This window comes from Solanum stenotomum, chromosome 8, assembly GCF_019186545.1.
Source record: "Solanum stenotomum isolate F172 chromosome 8, ASM1918654v1, whole genome shotgun sequence".
Taxonomy (NCBI): domain Eukaryota; kingdom Viridiplantae; phylum Streptophyta; class Magnoliopsida; order Solanales; family Solanaceae; genus Solanum; species Solanum stenotomum.
Window position 1 is genome coordinate 45,710,326 of NC_064289.1, and position 20,373 is coordinate 45,730,698.

The 20,373-nt window shown below is 38.2% G+C and overlaps 1 protein-coding gene across 4 annotated transcripts in view; it reads left to right on the forward strand.

Moving 5' to 3' along the window:
- The window catches only part of LOC125874496 (helicase protein MOM1-like), a 63,524-nt gene that overhangs the window by 24,598 nt on the left and 18,553 nt on the right, over positions 1 to 20,373 (forward strand). For all 4 annotated transcript variants that reach the window (XM_049555389.1, XM_049555390.1, XM_049555391.1 and 1 more), the window contains 4 exons: positions 4,038 to 4,289; positions 6,905 to 7,045; positions 7,130 to 7,438; positions 8,045 to 8,215. In XM_049555389.1, the coding sequence (XP_049411346.1) occupies positions 4,038 to 4,289; positions 6,905 to 7,045; positions 7,130 to 7,438; positions 8,045 to 8,215 (873 nt within the window). The remainder of the gene's footprint in view (positions 1 to 4,037; positions 4,290 to 6,904; positions 7,046 to 7,129; positions 7,439 to 8,044; positions 8,216 to 20,373) is intronic.

Here is a 20,373-nt window from a genome sequence, read left to right on the forward strand (position 1 = left end):
ATTTTGCCACCCCGAAGTATAGACAAGCAAGAAAATACAGAGCTTTAACTAGAGCAACTTAATTACTTAAAACTAGAGAAGAACAAGAAAATTAATAGGTGAGCAAAGGAAACCAACTCAAGAAAGATAGAACTTGGAATCTACGTCATAGATGTCGCCACATGCTGCCACCGCCGCCTCCTATCACCGACACATCTTCCTCTCATGACCTCTGATGGCTGCCGGAAAATTTGGGTACTTGTGCAGATCTGACCGAGAACCTAGAAGTGAAAAGAAAAGAGAGGAGAAAGTGGAAACAATCTGGCTGGAACGGCTGGAACGGATTGTAGATGAAGAAAAGTTAGACGGGATAGGAGGTGGAACTAGCAGTCTTCTGAACACCTTCATGTTTGCTGTCATGTATCCCAGACAAGACAGAAGATACCAATGGTGGGTTTGGCACGAGATAGACCCTATCTTTGAAGAACAACAACCCCTCTCGAAACGCCCAATTGTCATCCATCTCTCCCTGTTGAAATTGAAGTTCCTGAAGAACTTGATTTCTGACCGAACTTTCGGCTGATAAATAACAAATAACATATCTTCAACCTCTTCTCGCCGTGATAATGCATCTGCAGCAGTATTCAATCTCCCGACCTTGTATTCCACCCGAAAATCAAACCCCGTCAACTTGCTAAGCCATTGTTGTTGAGGAGTAGTAAGCCGTTGATTTAACAAGTACTTAAGGCTGTAGTGATTTGTTCGAATTAGAAAGGCTTGACCTAAGAGTTGAAGCCTCCAATGTTGAACTGCCTTTGCCAAGCCTATCAATTCATGTTCAAATGTTGGAAGTTTCATGTGTCGGTCTACTTACGACTTAAAAAAGCAATTGGATGTACTTGGCTACTTGCTGTGGAAGGATTGCTCCTATTCTAACACCCGAAGCATTACACTCAACAACAAATACTTCTTCAAAGTTTGGTAATGGTAACACAGAGTCAACAACCAATGCCTTTTTAAGAGTTTCAAAAGAAGCAAGTGCATCATCACTCCACTTAAAAGAATTCTGCTTAAGCATACTTGTTAAGGGGGCAACAATTAAACCGTAATTCAGGATGGATTTACGGTAATATCCTGTTAATCATAAGAATCCAAGCAATGTTGTTGTTGATTGCGGTTGAGGCCAGTCCACCACGACTTCAATTTTGCTAACATCAGCTGACACACCTATGTTTGAGACTATGTGGCCAAGATAAGCTACTTGATTTGTGCTAAAGGAACATTTGGATCTTTTTAAATAAAGGCGATGAGCTTGCAACAAGCCAAAGATGATTCGTATGTGTGACAAATGATCCTTCCAGGTCTTGTTATGCACAAGGATGTCATAAAAAAAATACAAGTACAAATTGACGTAGATACTTACGAATTACTTCATTCATCAATGCTTGAAAGGTTGAAGGAGCATTAGTCAATCCAAATGGAATGGCAAGGAACTCAAAATGACCATGATGTGTTCTGAAAATCGTCCTCTCAACATCCGTAGATTCCATGCGGACTTGATGATAACCAGAGCGAAGATCAGGCTTGATGAAAAATCTTGTTCCATGCAATTCTTCAAGTAATTCCTCTACTACTGGAATATGGAATTTGTCTTTTACCGTTTTGTCATTTAACTCCCTATAATCCACACAAAAGAGCCATGTTTTATCAAGTTTCCGGACTAGCAGTATAGGTGATGAGAATGGAGAACGGCTGGGTTGAATAATGCCTTGCTGAAGCATCTGATTACATTGTTTCTCAATCTTATCTTTCTGAAAGTGAGGGTAGGATAGGGCCGAACTACCACCATACTAGTTCTTGGCAGCAAACATATGCTATGGTCACAGGACCATAATGGAGGCAGATCTACAGGTTCTTGGAATAGCTCCTTGAATTCAGCTAACATCTTCTCGAACTCACCTTGCTTAGAATCTTGCAAAAGATGTAGTTGTGGTTGATATAGTTGTTGTTGTCCATGTAAAATGATCTGCTTCCCCTTTACGTGAAAGCTCATGGTCAATAATGCAAAGTCCCACAGAATAGGCCCTAGTGTTTGCAACTACTTGATACCTAGGACAAAATATCAAAAGCATCCAAAGGAATCACATATAAATCAACACAGAAGGAATGATTAACTACACAAAATTGCATTGCTGTGCAAATGCCCAAATTGAAAATCTTCTCTCCATTTGCCACTGATACATTGAAATTTCTTCGCTATTGGATAGGCAAGTTTAAACGTTGGGCCGCCGTTGAGCTAATAAAATTGTGTACTGTCCGAATCTACTAAGCTAAGCAACAACTTCTTATCGATTACAACTTGCAACTGCATAGTATTTGCATGTTGTTTGGCTGTGATAGCATGGAGTGAGATGGCAGGCTCTCCACGGTCCGTTGGTACTTCTTCAGATTCCCCATCCTCTACTTCCAACCAAAATAACTTTTTTGCACCGATGGCCTTGAACATAAGGATCATCACAGTTGTAGCACAATCTCTTTGTACGTTGGGCAGCCATCTTGGCGCGAGTCAACTTTTTCACAAAAGGATTAGAAGCACCTACCATAGGACTCAGAGTTACTGGTGTAGTGGAAGCCATTGCACTAATGTTTGAGGTTGAACCATAGCCCCTTTGTGTGCTAGAATAAATTTGGATTTCTTCTCAAATGCTCTCGCTAGACTCATTGCTTGTACTTGGTTAGATGGGTTGTGCAATTCCACATCTTGATGAATAAAATAAACTAACCTTGCTGTGAACGTATTTACTTGTTGACCTATACGTACAGATGATGCATGAGCCAAATTTTTTTGGAAGTTCCTCTGATAGTCTTCAACTGAACTAGTTGTTTCAAGTTGATCAATTCTCCTAATGGATTGCTTTTCATTGGTGGGCCAAAATGGAAAGTACAATATTCCTTGAAGACCCCCCATGTTAAATTGGGTTCCTCTTATTCTAGTTGATAAACCCACAATTGCGCCTCCCCTACCATGTGAAAAGCAGCTAAACCTTCTTTTTGTTGGTTGTTTGTGTGCTGGTTAGTGAAGAATTTATCACAATGGTGAAGCCAAATCAGAGGATCTTCACTGCCATCATAAGTAGGAAAATCTAATTTAGTGTATCTGGGAACAATACCTCTTCCTCCGTTGTTGTCATTAGTACCAAAATATTGTTGTTGTTTCTTCCTCCCAAGACGCACCTCTAGTTGTTCACCTGCCTTGCCAGTTCGTTGGACAGAAGCAGCGCTATTGTCTCCAACTTCAACTCCCTTCGCATGTGCCGTGGTGTGGATTAAGGTTTCAATTTGCTGCGATAGTTGCTAGAATTTGGCATCCATCCTTGCTTTTGAAGTTGCTACTTTTGCTTCAGTTTGAGTTTGGGCTTCGTGTAACAGATTTCACAACTTTGCTTCTACCGTATTATCGTCCATGGTGACAATCTCTGATACCAATTTGTTAAGGTCCCTAGTTTTGGATCGAGTTGCTGGACGATTAACTGAAAAGTCAGGCCTAACAGTCAGGTCTAAGCCCTTGTTCTTGTTCCTTGAATTGCCTATGATTGCTGAAATTTGCAATTCATTCGGGGAATTGCAAACCTAGGAACTTGTTTGAGAAAGTTCCGAATCTCTAAAACTTGATAAAATCCAACTTATTTTATTAATAATGTCAACTCTCTTAAATAGAGGCCTACAATAGAAAGCGTCCTAATAAATTTGAAATTATAAAAGTCCTATAAAACTAAAATAATTGGAATCCTAATCCACTCAGGGAAGTTCTGTTCAACTAAAACAGCTAAAACAATAATTCAGAAATATTAATCATTCTTGCGTCTGTTATATTGTTTTCTGACAAATGCATCAATAACATAATCCCCATGTAAATAATCTCTATTCAAATAATCCATGTATAATTAATACAACAAACAAAACAATTGCTCAGTTCTCGAGTTTAAGACAATAACCTGAAATGATCATTTATGGGCGCATAAGATATGGTTTGACTAATATGATAATATTTTTTGCAGGATCGTATAATGAAGATGGTTTTGTTTATTCTATCTTTGTCTGATGTCTGCTGTCCTTTTCTTATTGTCACAACTTCAAGTTCGCTTCCCCAGTGGGAAGCTGAATTTACACGATTGGCACCAAGTATTGATGTTGTAGTGTACAGTGGAAGTAGAGATTCTAGAAGGAGAATCAAGTCATTGGAGTTCTATGATGAAGGTGGTTTCATGATGCTTCAAATACTTTTATCTTCTCTGGAAGCCTTCATTGAGGTACGGCTTAAAATAGATTATTTTGGATTTAATTTTATATATTAGGACCTTGACAGATATAATCAGCGCCAAGATTCCTAACTAGTAGCTTGCGATGATGTTTTCATCAGGGCTATTGGATATTCCACTGAAGGTTGTATCATTTTATGAAATGTTCTTTGTTTAACTCTTCTATTATATCCTATTTAGTTGGTCGTTATTTTTAGTTCCCAATTTCTTGAGGATTCATGTTTCTCAGAGGATGAGAGCTGGAAGCTATTGGAAATTGACCTGTATTCATGCAGACATGCTTCTCCTCAAAAAAGTTATAACTATCTCCTAAAAGCTTGTGCACTTGCATGATTCTTGTGATTCTGAATAAATTCCTCCTTTGGCTAATTTCACCATTAAATTTTATCTGGAAGCAACTTTTAAATCCCAAGCGAAGTTATAAAATTTCACTAACACTTCTATATGCTGCTTTGTGGATAAGACATGACTATTTGTTTTCAAAGAATAGGATTTCACCTAATATTTGGGGTTAGTTTGTGATGATGTAAAAGAAATAAAACAATCTGTACTTGATAAAAAAAAAAGAAGAAAGAAAAGGCAAAATAATGAGCAAGTATATGTTAATGAAGAAATGCAGTTTCTTTCTTACCTATTCCTCCCAATCTGCCATTATGTAAATGTGGTACTTGAAGTAGAGAGCTACCTCTATAATCCTTGGGATTAATATTAAGATCTTAACTTTATAAAAATATAATCAAAAGAATATGTGTATTAACTGTTAGTTGTGTTAATGCAAATGGAGCTTTGGTGTTTCTAGTGTCTCTTGGTTTCTTTCTCGTGCAAGCTTTCTTGTACTTTTTAACATTCGTTGCTGCCTTTGAACTCAAAGGTCACCCTTAGTATCCAAGCAACTTTTAAATTTTTTTTTTTATTTAGACTTTGTTATGTTTTTGGTTGATAGTTATGTTAAAGTTATGTAGGAATTAGTCAGCAAGCTAGTTACTTCCAATTCAGTTTTGGGATCTCTCTGTGTTGGTAAATCTTCGTTTTGAGTAACCTAAATGTTTTTTGTTTTTGTGATAAAGGTAATGCTTCAGTTTGAAAAGGCGCATTGCTTTACTATTAGTTGTCATGTTTGTCTCCACTTCCTTTTTTTGGGTTAATTACTGCTTTGATTTGTTTGAGCCGAGGGTCTTTCCGAAATTGCCTCTCTAGCTCAGAGAGGTAGTGGTAAGGATTACACACTCTACCCTCCCCAGACCTCACTTTGTGGGATTTCACTGGGTATGGTGTTGTTGTTCAGTTTGAAAAGTTTTTCTGCCGTAGTACCCTTGTATTGCATTGAATTCTTTTGGTGCCAAACAGTTCAATTTTTCTTCTCTATGTAAAAGAAACTTGGAATGTTGTCATTCTATCCTTTGGTGTGTGACTTTAGACTTTATAAATAGTTTCTAAAAGTTGTCTTTTGCTTATTCCCTTGTAATATTATTGCCTTAGTTTTTAATACCATTATTCAAATGGGTTTTCGGTGTATTGTTGACTTAGTTGAGAGGCCAAACATTACACTCTCTGATACTCATGATTTATGATAAGGGAAAAGTTCAAGAACAAGCACCCTTAGGTAATAGTTCTTCCTCCTCTTCTGCACCTAGAGTAGTCCTTTATTCTGTATTTTGGGCTCCTTTGCCTTTTCTCATCTTAAATATATTCCAAGATCCTAATTCAAGTGTTGTTCTATGCTTCATGCTGTGAACTTATTGACAAGAAATCCTTGGTAGATTTTTTTAGAACCTTTTGGTGTGGATTTTCACTGGTTTAACAAGAATATAGTAGTCATTCTAAGCCATCCTAAGTTTCATTAGTTTGTCAAGGGAAGTTCCACTTCTTATGCATTGTAAATTGGGGCGTTGCCCCCTTTGCAACTATTTCCTCTTCTTGTTTGGGGTTTTTGTGTGTGTGGGGGTGGGTGGTGGGTGGTGGTGGATGGGGGGGGGGTGGTGGTAGAAAACTGTTGGGTCTAGCAGTAGGCTATGGATGGTTGTTCTTACACTATCATGTGGTTGCTGAGCTGTCTGTACTTGAAGTGGATTGAGCGAGTGGATCAAGTCCTGGGAGATGCTGGGCCTCTGGTGTTCCCTGAAGTATGTTGATGGATAAGCTGGTATAAACTATAAACACAACCTGTAAGTTAGGGATGACATACATCATAGAGACAGAGATTTGAAGAGTTTGTTAGAATATAGTCTTAGGAGAGGAGGTGAAACTTGTAAAATGCTGTTTAGTCTTTTCCAGTTGTCCCACAAACATTTTGTGCTTTGAGTTTCATCTAATTATTTAGTTGTAACTTGTAACTGTAGTCCTGATGGCCTTTACTTTAAAGAAAAAGGAAACTATATTTCCTGATGACTGATGAACTTCCTAGGTCTGGGCCAGAAAATGAAACTTGCAGAAATCATTCACAGATGATGTTTCGAATTCCGCCCTAAAGTTTCTCTTTTCTGATTTGGTTTTCATTTGATTCCCCAAAGAATGAAAGTGTATTCTTCTGTTTACCCAAAAATTCGAAAGTTCTTACTGCTTCAAAGTTCTGTAGCTGTGCTTCTTATTCTCTCTTATTTCTGCAGGATGTAGAAATATTGAGCGGCTTGAGTTGGGAAGTGACTATTATTGATGACTGCCAAAATGTAGGAATTTCTGGTCGTGTGGAGCAAATTAAACTGCTTGCTACTGGTGTAAGGGTGCTTCTTTTCAATGGTCCAAAGAAGGTATCTTCCATATCTTGCCTTTTTCCTTAGTATAACTGCTTTCATTTAACACATCATCCTTACAAGACCCTCTATTTTTAACAGATCACCTCATCTGAGTACCTTAATCTACTCACGTTGCTCGAATGCAAAATTGGTCTGGACAAGACTGGTGGCCTGGAATCTGACTTCAATGACCATCTTGGAAAAATGAAGAGAGTCACAAAGGTCACTGCACCTTGCAGCAGGCCTGAATCTTCCAAGTTCATGGAGTATTGGGTTCCTGTTCAGATTTCTGACTTGCAGCTTGAGCAGTATTGTGCTACATTACTCACAAATTCTACTGCTCTTCGCACTTTCACCAAAAGTGATCCTGTTGGGACTCTCCGTGATATTCTTCTCTCTGTGCGAAAGGTTAGGTGTGTCATTTCATTTGACATTTTTGCATTTATGGATGATGGAAGTGTTGTTACCCTTTTTCTCTGTTCTGTTTTCTCTTCGAGATGGCAAAGGTGATTGGTTCTTGCGGCATTGAACATTGAGAAAAAGAGAGCTTCTGAACAAAAACATTTATCTTGACGATAATTAACTAACTAGCTTAGTGGCAGCCAAGGGTGACGCGTAGTGGTCAATGAAGTGGGAGGAGAATCATGAGGTCTTAGGTTCAAACTACAGTGGAGGAGGCAAAAAGTACTAGGTGATTTTTTTCCATCTGTGTAATCCCGGAAGGCAGAAGGCAGAGTTACCTGGTACCTGTGCTGGTGGAAGGTAGCAGGTATCCAGTGGAATAGTCGAGGTGCATGTAAACATGCTTGGACACTAGTGTCATAAAAAAACTAGCTTAATGGCACAATGAAAGTGAAAGCACTGTTTTGGAATTACGATTTAAGTTGAACTGTTGGTGTTCCATTGCCATAGACAATATTAACTTTTAATGTTCATTCTCGTTGTCAGAAGTCAATGAAAGCCACTGCTATATTGATAGTTCTCTGAATTATATGTGCTTGCTTTTGTTTGTAGTGTTGTGATCATCCATATATTCTGGATCCTTTGCTGCAACCCTTCAATAAAGGGCTTTCTCCTGCTGAAATGCTGGAAGTAGGAATAAAAGCAAGTGGAAAACTACAATTCCTTGACAAGATGCTGGCAGAGATGAGACTCCGACAACATAGAGTGGTTGTCCTTTTTCAGGTATGTATTTCCGGTACTGTCTTAGAACTAACTATTTATTCATGGAGTCATATTTGAGTGCCTATATAGAATGGATCAAGTAAGATAGACTCATCTTGTCTATAGCATCTCACAACCATTTAAAGACAGTTGCTTGAACATATTGAGAGACGGAATTGAAGGGATATGAATAACAAAATAAAATTTGTACAAGAACCACATAGGCTAGACTTATGTGAATTATACATAATCCAGACAAAGGCCAACCCAGCCCATTTATTTTCTGAACTGCAGGTCATGGGCTGGTCCTGTTAACTGTCTTTAGGGTCAGCTGTGGGTTCATCCTGCTAATATATTTAATGGGCCCGGCTCAAAAGTTGAACCTCTGAACCATTTTAAGCAGGCTGAACTGGGCCTGGTAATTAAACACGATTTCTTTTTTAAAATTTTCATATACCTTACCTTTTGTGTTAAGTTATGTTTACTAAATCATGTTATCATAAGTAAATTGTTGAAACCATTCATAAGTAATATGGGCACATCTAGAGATATTATCTTTAGCAACTGTAACATTTTATTCAAATTCATCACCAACTTCTAGATGTGTATAAAATAATTCAGTAAATTGTTCTGCTTTACCTAATTTCATGACGATTTGATAAAATATCTATTTGACAAATGTCAGGAATAAGATGAAAGTATTTTTGAATATCTTCTTTCATCACAGGAATAGCCAGTCCAATTGACTTATGAATCTTAAAACTATAAAACAATGAACTTTCAGCTAAATGAAGCAATATACTTTGTTTGATTGGACATGGAGTTCAAGAAATAAATGGAGACTTTTGACACCTAAGCTAATATATGCAAAGTACCAAAATTCCCTTACAACCAGTAATTAAATGCACGGTGGTGAAAGTTACACATGTCGTTTCATTTTTTCTTTCCTAGTAATGCCTTTGAATTGGGTAATCCAATAAAAGCGGATTCTTCTTCCGTCTCTCGTCATCCAGAGGAAGAATCACTATCTATCTATTCATATACACTAGTTACGGTAGCCCGTGCTAGCACGGGCCCACCATATTTTATTTCTTTATTTCAATTTATATGACATTAATAGAATTTTAAGAGTCAAACAATTTTTTTGTATGTCCTTTAAATATTTTTTTTTGAAAATGGCAATGTCATGGGTTGTACTCAAACCTTATATACAAATGCACTCTAGACACTCCTACTCTATTTCTATATTGAGTCTAAAACATCAACTATAGAGGCAGTGTCATTTGAGTATAATTGATTACACCAAAAACATAACAACAAAATGTAGTTTAGTTTAACATCCTGCACACTATTTTCTATGCCTTCAAAACATCTGGAATTCCTTTCTTTCCGGATTGCCCACCATATTGAAGCAGGGATAATTCTCCATCTAGTTCTGTCTTTTGCAAGGGCACCTGCCTCCTCCCAGCTGTACAAGGCCTCAGTAACTCCTTTAAATATTAAGTTGCTAATTATTGTGATTTATAATACTTTATGTAATTTTCAATAATATATGTTACTCTCTTTGTCCCAATATATGTGACATTGATAGAATTTCGAAAGCCAAGCAAATTTTGTGTATGTCTTTCAGATTTTGAAGTTATTTAATTATAAAGAGTTATAGTACATTTTACGTCATTTTCAAATAATATATTTTTACTTTTTCTATCCCAATCTATGTGACATGGGTAGAATTTTGAAAGTCCATCAAATTTTTTATGTCCTTTAAATTTTGAAGTTGTTAATTATTGTGATTTGTAGTACTGTTTATGTTATTTTTAATAATATATGTTATTTCCTCTATCCCAATTTATGTGGCACTAATAGATTTTGAGCTTCAACCAATTTTTTTAGATGCCTTTATAATATTTTAGGTTTAATTACCTCTTTCTGATTTTTGAAGATCCATTAATATGCTTTCTTCACAATTATCGGTAGAGCTACCTTTCAGTGTGTTTAGCAACATACCCTTAAAAGAACAGACCAACGAAAGCTTCCTCTTATTGCTCGTTATGTGTATTATTAAGTAAACAGTACTCTAATTAATTCTACTAGAGATCCACTAATTGAGTGCTGAGAGAAATTAATGTGAGAAAAGTATTGAAAGAAAGATTTATTCCTAGTATGTGTCAGTCACCAAAGCAGCCATGTGGTAATAAGAAATACAACTAAGCTAAATTTAAGTGGGCCCCATGTTTTCAGAAAGTTGTACGAATTATTTGTATTTTTAAGGGACAAATTAGTCCAATAGATACAAAAAGTTGAAATGCAGCCACACTACTCCTTTAACTAACCAATTGAATTACTTCTTTCATGTGAAATTTTTTTTTTTTGAGAAGGTAACAGTCTTGTATTATATTCCAAAAAAATCAAACCTGCCACAACTTGTTACAGGTTTACTAATTACAAATAAAAGGAGAGTATCAGGAAGATCTTCAATCCTAAATAAACAAAAATTACAAGGTGCCTAAAGCATTCATTACTGATTCTAGATCTTCCATATACTCCTGTTTACACCAAAAATGAAATAAAACCAAGCAATTCATCTTCATCTTCTGGATGCTGTTACTTTTGTTCTGGAAGCATCTGAGGTTCCTCTCTTTCCACACAGACCACCAGATACAGGTGGGGATGATCTTCCATCTTTCTTTATGACCAGAAATGTAGGCAAAGCTACTCCATATCTTCAGGGCCTGGACAATATTTCTTGGCATCACCCAAAAAAGGTCCTTCCAATTGATGAAAATGCTCCACAAAATATTAGTGATCCTACAGTGAAGAAAGAGGTGATTGACTGTTTCAGCCTCTTCTCCACACAGGAAACACCTAGGGCTCAGGTGGATACCCCTTTTCATGAGGTTCTCCTGAGTCAAAACAGCCTGCTTTGCTAGTAGCCAAGTGAAGCAGGACACTTTAGGAAGTATTTTAACTTTCCAGATAAGTTTCCATGGCCAGCCAGTAACCTGATGGGTGAAAGAGTTGAACTTTTTGTAAGCTTCCTTCACACTAAAATTTCCGTTGCAGTTATGATTCCAAAACAATCCATCTTGGGAGGTAGAGGTTCCTTTGAATTGTTCAAGGATTCCAAAGAAATCTACTAGTCTTTGGATATCCCAATCATTTAGGGGCCTTCTAAAACTCAAATTCCATCCCTGATTTGACCAAACTTCTGCCACAGTGTCTTTTTGTTGTTGGTTCAGAATGTAGATATCTGGGAAGAGGGTTTTTAGAGAGCCTTGTTCTAACCAGTTGTCCTCCCAGAAGGAGACCTTCATGCCATTTCCAATTCTAATGCTGCAATTTTCTCTTAATTTTGGCCAGAAATTTCTGATGGCCCTCCAGATGCTAGTTCCATAAGTACTAGTGACCATTTTGGTAGACCATGGTCCTCCATTTCATACTTCTGCTTGATAAGTTCTTTCCATAGTGCATGTTCACTGGAAGCTAGTCTCCATAGCCATTTCATCATAAGGCTTTGGTTCTGAATCTTCAAATTCCTTACCCCAAGACCTCCTTTTTGTTTGCTCCTAATCAATTTATCCCATTTAACCAAGTGGAATTTTTTAGTGTCACTGTTTCCTTCCCATAGGAAATTCCTCCTTATTGCATCAAGTCTGTTAATGACCCCATTTGGGATAGGAAAGATAGACATCATGTAGGTAGGCATGGAGTCGAGAACACTATTGATGAGAGTGAGTCTCCCGCCAAAGGAGAGATATTGACTCTTCCAGTTCACCAATCTTCTTTCACACTTCTCGACCACCTCATTCCAGATTCCTGAAGACTTGCTTTCTGCTCCTAGTGGCATGCCCAAATATACAGTTGGTAATTCGCCAGTCCTCCCCCCAAGTGTACCAGCCAGAGAGGTTAAATTGGTGACCTCATTCACTGGGTATAGGAAGCTTTTTTCCCAATTGATATGTAGTCCTGATATGGCTTCAAATAGCACGAATATGACTCTGAGAACCATCAGTTGGTTTCTGTTGGCATCACAGAAAACCAGAGTATCATCAGCATATTGTAAGTGTGTAATCTCCATGTCACAACCCACCCTATTTGATACTCTGAAGCCCCTCAACCATAGTTTCTCTTGAGCAATCTTCAACATATCATTGAGTCCCTCCATAGCTATAATGAATAAGAAAGGAGACAGGGGGTCTCCTTGTCTTAATCCTCTCTGTGAAGAGAAGAAACCTGTAGGAGAGCCATTGATTAGAATAGAATATTTCACAGTACTGATGCAAAACTTTATCCATCTCACCCATCTACCACCAAAACCTCTTTTGGATAAGGTCTCCAGCAAAAAATTCCAGTTGAGATGGTCATATGCTTTCTGAATGTCCAGCTTGCATAAAATGCCTGGCACCTTGCTTCTAATCCTAGAATCCACACATTCATTAGCCATCAAAATAGCATCCATGATCTGTCTTCCTTTAATGAAAGCAAGTTGTTGTGTGTCCACTAGCTTGTGCATAACCTTTTTAAGCCTCTCAGTAAGCACCTTAGAGATTATTTTATACACACTGCCAATTAAGCTAATGGGTCTAAAATCTGTGAGTTTTTTTGCACCAATCTTTTTGGGAATTAATGCCACATAGGTGGAGTTGAAGCTTTTCTCAAAGAAACCTCTCTCATAGAAATTTTTTACTGCAGCAATGACTTCCTCTCCAACAACCTCCCAACAGTGGGCATAGAAGGCCATGGTGTAACCATCTGGACCAGGAGCTTTGTCTCCAGCACAAAGCTTTACACACTCCCATATCTCTTGGTTCTCAAATTCCCCCTGTAGCATCCTACTGTCTTCTTCAGAAATTTTGTGCCCTTCCCTGCAGCCACCAGAGGGTCTCCAAGTCTCAGTTTCAGAATATAGCTTCTGGTAGAAGTTTATGATTTCTTTTTTTATTAACTCTGGATCTTTGATTGCTTCACCATCCACATTTAATTCGTCAATGTTATTGTATCTCCGGTGAGAGTTTGCAGTTTTGTGAAAAAACTTTGTGTTCTTATCCTCCTGCTTCAACCAATTAACCCTAGATCTTTGTCGCCAAGATATCTCCTCAAACTTTGCTAAATTTTCAAACTCTGTAAGGAGATCAGCCTTCAGTTGAATCTTTGATCTTGTACTTCTTCTAATTCTGCAATTTGATTGAGAACATTCTGTTTCTGAGAGGCTAAGTTTCCTTGGGAAGTTTTACTCCATTCCCTCAATTTATCCTTAAGAGCTTTCAGTTTGAAAGCTAGGATAAAGTCTGGCCTCCCTTCACATACTATAGAGCTCCACCATTCCTTCACTCTATCCAGGAAACCCTCTGTCTGTAGCCACCAATTTTTAAATTTGAAATAGGACCTCCAGGTTTCCAATTCCCACTTTGAAGCATTATGGGATTATGGTCAGAGGTAACCTTGTGCAGTACTGTTTGTTTGATGTTTCTGAATATTTCATCCCATTCATCAGACAAAAGAAATCTATCTAATCTGGATGCTGTGTCATGCCTGTCCCCTTTCCTCCAAGTATACTTGCCCCCTACTAGGTGGGGATCCAACAATCCCATGTCCTCAATAAAGTCAGATAGATCTGTCATTGCTCTAGATATCCTAGAGCAATTCTTCTTTTCAGATGGGAATCTAGCTGTGTTAAAATCTCCGCATACCACCCACGGACCATCAAATAAACCTCTAGCTGAGCCAACTTCCCACCAAACTTCCTCTCTTTCTTCCCTACTATTTGGAGCATAAATGCCTGTGAGAAACCAAATTAAATCTTGGTTTATCCCAGTGAGCTTACATGTAATTGAGTAAGCTCCTAGGCTGCTTACTTCCCCTGACCACACTCTCCCATCCCACATAATTAAAATACCACCTCTGGTTCCACTGACTTCCAGTTGGCAGTATTTAACCCATCTGTTGGCCCATAAATCTTTCACGAAGCTCCCAATCTCTCCCTCAATTTTCGTCTCTTGAAAGCAATAAATGTCAGCTTTCCAACTATGAATTAAATTCTTGATTATACTCCTTTTGCTCGCCTGGTTCAGACCCCTTACATTCCATGATATGATGTTGACTATCATTGATCACCTGAGATGGTGTATCCCCCCTTACTTCTTGTTCCATTGCTTCTGAAAATGCTGCCACATTCCAAGCTCTTCAGTTCTTTTTCCCCTTTGACTGCTGAAGTCAATTTAGCAATTTCCTTCCCCTTATCATTGTTGATCTGCCTCATACTGTCGATCTTCATAAATAACAATGTTGCTTCCTCTTTGCATCCCTTAAAGTTAACACCAAAATCTTTGGCGAACTTAAGTATATTCTGGTGAATCCAGATTGACATGTCGAACTCTGGGTCATCTTCTTCCTGCAGATTCTTTTGATTTAAGGGAACTGCTTCTTCTATAGAAATCAGACTGGAATTATTTTCCTCGAGCCTTTGTGGGGTACACTCTTGCGTGCAAATATTATCCAGGGCTGTATAGTTTCTAGGAGTTCCTGGGGTCATATTTACCATCTCTCTCCCTTCTCTCTCCTCATGAATCTTCTCCGTGGTATTCATCCTTGGCGTCTGCCCTGTTTCTAGCTCTTCTGGACAATTTTGAAAAACTGCGGTGGAGGAGATATTGTTTGCTTCAAGTTCTATCGTAAACAGATCAATTAAAAAAGATGGGCCACTTTCTTTTGTTTGTTCCTTTAAAATACTTTGGGCCAGCAGATCTGGGCCCAAACTCCCCCTCCCCCCCTTGTGCACCAGCCTATTTCTCTTAAAAGGAGACATTAATTGAATCTCGGGTGCACGTGTTCCTACACGTGAGGTATTAGCTGGCAATTTTGAAATTGCAGGGTCATAGGACGACCCCACGTGACCTGACACTTCTGTAAAACCTAAAAGTTTTTCATTCACCTTAGGGACGGTCCTTTCAGTAGACCGTTGGTCCTTGAAAAGCACTACTCTGCCTTCATCGGCGATAATTCTCGCTGGCGCCTCTACCCATATCTGTACCTTGAAAGTCAACCCTTCGTGTACCAGTTCTACGAAACTCGGAACATCGTCTCAATCTCCTCTTATCTTCAATCTCGCCCATTTAAGATGATTTCGCAACTCAGTTTCTTCCTCAGTTTGAATCCAACCACCACAGAAGTTTCCGATCTCACGGAAAACTTTTTGGGACCAAAGTTGAAGGGGTATGCCCACTACCCTAATCCATACTTGGTTCAACCTTTCAGATGTGGCGGTTGAGGTCAACGACCACCATTCCAGAGAAAATTTATGATATTTCCAGAACCATTCCCCACTGATAGTATGGTCTGCAACGGTTTTATTTGGGAACTCAAAGAGAAATCTATTGTGACCCAGCTCATATATGTTGATGCTGTGATAATGTTTCCATGAACTCACAACCCACCGACGAACCTCCGACAGAGTGACATTGGGGATCTCCTCCGGGAGACATTCGACCACACTTTTTTCTAGAAGTTCGTTCTGGCTCTTTGTTGTGACCTCAGAGATAATAATCGAGTTCCCTTTTTGTTGAATCTTTGCAGCATTTATTTCTCTTGTTGTCCATTTATTATTCCTGACAGAATCAGAATACAATAAACCCTCCTCTGTTTTCCTGTGAACCACCTTAGATATCTTTTGAGCCTTTGCATTTATGAATCTGGTTATTTTAGTTGATATGTCCATCCAACCGGAATTGAAAGACCACTCTGGAATAAAGATGACGGCTCTCCTCTTCCCCTGTGTTTTTATGATACTAATATACCTTCCATCTTTATTGAAATTCTTTGAGCAGAAAAATTCTGTGGAGTGATCCCATACCTTCCATCTACGGACAGAGTTGCCTTGATCCTTCAAAGCTTCCTTAAGGGCATAGACAAGCCACTCCATTGTCTTCTGGCTCACAGTCATTCTTGTCACCCTATTTCGCCCTCTCTCTACCCAGTCATATCAAGTTTTTGCTTTGGAGACTACCCTTGTGATATCGTAGGATTTGAAACCCACCGCGAAGTAGATGGTATCATCTGCCATGGTGGGTGTTCTGAAAGAAAGGGGGAAAGAAAGAAAGGGGGAAAGAAAGAAAGGATTTGGAAGAAAAAAAAAGGTGGAAAGGAATTCCGGCAATAGAAGATCGCCGGAGAGGGGGCTTCTAGGGCCCAAAAGGGACCTCTAAAAGTTTGTCTTGGTAACAAGGGCTTTAGCTACTAATCTCTAAGAAAATAAGAAGAAGAAGAAGAAAAGAACCCTAACAGAATAGCCTCTTAGGACTTTTCTGTCAATTCCCATAAACGGGAAGCCCCTCACATTCACTCTTATTAATAGTAGTAATATCAACAAATGTGGTTCCAGGGCTCAGTCGTTTGCCAAGCTTTTATTTTATATCAAGTGGCCCCAAATAGTCACGTCTTTAAGGGTAAAACTGGGATGCTAATTTTTAATAGTTTCTAGATAGAAAAAAGTGTCATTCTTTTTGTGACCGGCCAAGAGGAAAGTTTGTCACATAAAATGAGGCAAATGGAGTAGTATTTATAGTAGAATAATAAAGCTAGAAATTTTTTACATAATAATGTAAAATTGCTCTAATATTTCCTAATCACTATCTTTTAATGTGTCATCGTCTGACTAAACTAATGTATTGTATGTGTCAGGAGTAACTTAAATGTTATTGTTTTGTCTAACATTGAACAAATTGAGTTTCACTTGGCTAGAGTATCTATGGAAGTTGTGCATACTCGTAATTTCTGCTCCTTACAGTCTCTCTTAAGGTTTAGTCGTCTAAAAATAGTATCAACTACAAATATAATTGTGTTTCACGACATTTGCATTTGGCACTTCGAATATTTAAGGATTGTTTGAACTATCAAATTCAAAATATGACAGGCACTTCTAACATGAAATATTCTCGAAATTGTAAACTCAATTGACTTTTAAAAGTTTTCACTATGTTATCATCATTGCTGGATTGTTGAAAGCAATTTAAAGCATTTTAAGATCACTACCATGAAAAGCAACTTGTTGCCAGAAAACTGGGTGTCTCCCTCCTCTGGAAAATGCTGTCACATAACTCAAGGTAGGGAAATATCACTGTCTAGTTTCTAGGTGCACATTCTGGGAGCACTGAGGGCTCTCCGGTGTACCTGCACAGGCAAGATATCAGATGGGGGAAAATAGAATGTACTTTGCGGTGGGGTTTGATTCTTATGACATCACTAGACTTAACTAAAGGTCGGAAGTTTGGTTCGATTGGGTGGAGCACAGCCGTAATCTGATGCACAGAACTACATTCAACAGAAAAACCATGGAGTAGATATGCTAGTCTTACTGGAAGCTTCAAGGATAATGAAGCACAGACAAGATGTAAAATAAAAGAGGAGCATGCTCTATTTTTCTACTCAAGTAAAAACAAGTTTGCCAGATTATAAGCATTGTAGCTGTACAAGGTGACAACAAATCTGTCATTATCCCAGAAGTTAGTTTTAATGTTGGTTGGAGGGACATCACATTTAAGATTAGTAGGTTCATAAAAGAAGACTCAGATCCAAAAATTCCATATTCTAAAACTATCATAACCAGTTAATGGAGAACCAGTAAATGGAAGTCATAGGAGTCAACCTTATTACAGTGACCAATGTTATCAAATGCAAAAAGCGCAAAATAGCTCTAAGGTCTGTTAGGGCTTTAAGCGCAAAATAGCTCTAAGGTCCGTTAGGGCTTTAAGCGCAATGGGGCTAAATAAAACATGGGCTTTAATGAAAAGAGGCAAAGGCCAAAAGAATACAAATATATATGTTTAGTCAAAGACCAAGACTAATAATAGTAAGCATTAATGATAAATATATGAGCAAAAAAATTCAATTTTTGATAAAGTGAAATATCAATTATTAATTGTCACCTTTTTAGAAGAGGCTCATTCGCAAGGAAAAGTATGCCATAGAACCTTGAAGATAATACTGAAGCTCATATTAAGCCAGGCGAAGCGCTCAACATGTTTTAAGTCTTGCTTCAGGGCCTAAGCATGCCTTTGACGACATTGCTAGTGACAAGAAAATTATTGTACTGGAGTACACACAACTGCTGAGAATGGAGTGTTAGGAAGATGTTTGTTTGGCCATTTTGACAAAGAGATGAAAGAAAAGCCAACACTATCAAATATGAGAAGATGGATGGACGTATCAACATGAAAGAATACTTTTTGGGTGAACATTTATGAAATGGCGGATGATAAATTCTTATTTGAGTTTCCAACAAAATACATGGTGAAGCATGTGCTCCAAAAGGGAATGGAGTTGGATAAATTAAAGATTCCATTGGAATAGTGGACTGCGGTAGTTGGATGTTTTACAATTAGATGAGGTAGAGAGTGGACATGGGTCAGAGCCATGATATTTCACCTTCATCTATGGACAAATAGGATCTTCAAAGCAATCAGAGTGCAGTGTGGAGGCGGCTAGAAACAAAGGGGGAAGCATCTATGAAAAACCACCTTAAATGGGCAAGATTGAAGGTTAAAGGAGATGAAAGAAGTGTCCAAAAAAAGTTGAAGATTGAGGATAAATGTTTAATCTTTATTATATCATTTTGGAGTGAAACATCGACCATGGTGATTGCTTGTGAAGAGAAGATCCTTTTGGAGTACTCTCAGGTTTTAGAGATGCACAATGAAGGTCTTAGATTGGACAACTGTTTTAAAGAGTGAGGAGGTCACGTAGGACCCGTAGACTCCAACACACACGTCGGCGTATTATCCAGAGAGGAAAAATAGTGACAATTTTTCTCCTGAATTTGTTGCTATATTGCACAACAATGACTCTGATATCATGTTAGAAATAATGGGGAAATTTTTTAATTGAATTGTGTATCTGCACTATTACACTGAGCCTTTTTATAGACACTATATTACAATTCTTTTCCACATACGATGGCATATACAAATCCTTTTCCTATTCTAATAACTATCTTAAGCAGTTTTAGGAGAGATATGATTAGTGATGAGGATATCTGAGACAAGATGAGAGTGAATTTAGTGGAGGACAAGATGTTGGAAGTGAGGTTGAGATGGTTTGGGCATGTGATGAGGAGATGCACGGCATCTCCAGTGGGATGGTTCATAAAAGGTAGAGGTAAACCGAGGAAGTTTTGGGGAGAGGTGATTAGACTGGGCATGGTGCAGTTTTAGCTTACTGAGGCCTTGACCTTAGATAGGAGGTTGTGGAAGACCGGATTATGATAGAAGGTTATTAGGTAGGAGTGCATTGTCCTGTTGTTTGTCCATACTAGTAGTCGTATTATTACTCTTGTAGTTTTTTGTGCTTTGGTTTCTATTATTATGTGCTGTTTCTTGTACTTCTACTATCGTAGAATTTTGTTGTAATACTATTCTGTAACTATCTACTGCTTTTGTCACTATCTTTTCTTTCTTGTACTTTCACTACTATTTATTGTTTTTTATTGAGGCGAGGGTCTATCGTAAACAACCTCTCTACCTCTGAGGTAGGGTATGGTTTGCGTACACTCTATCCTCCCTAAACCCACTTTGTGGGATTACACCGGGTATGTTGTTGTTGTACCTTGAGCAGTTGCAGGGTTGCTGCCTGGACTTGTCTTTAGATGCTAAAGTATTATTAATAACTTGCTAAAATTACCTATGGAAAATAAATGTAGATTGTCCTCCTTTGTGCAATTTCATGAATCATCAAGTTGTTTCTCCTATAAATTTGTCTGCTAGATTCTTTTGAATCTTTTTATGATTAATTCTATCTGTAATGACCTTCTTACTAGCCTATAAGCTTAGACATGCCATCTGAAAATCTCTCTGGCCTAAATAAGAACAAGTCCACTTTGTTTAGGATGTCCTACATTGATTGGGAGAATTGGATTGTTGTTTCATTTATGATTTTGGGAATCTTTTGACCCAGTTCTTCAGGCGTATGCTGTGTTAGAGTGTCCCTCATTAGTTGAGGGGATGCGTTGTTGTTTCTGTATGTGGTCTTGGTCAATTCTCACCTCATGTGTTAGCTTTTTAGGTTGTGTAAACCTAAAGTTTATATTCTTATCATACTTGAACAGGCATGTCAGTGGGCATCCATCCCATGTGTACCGTCAAGCATAGTGGTTGCTTTATTGCACTAGTGACTTTTTTTGTGTTTTTTTT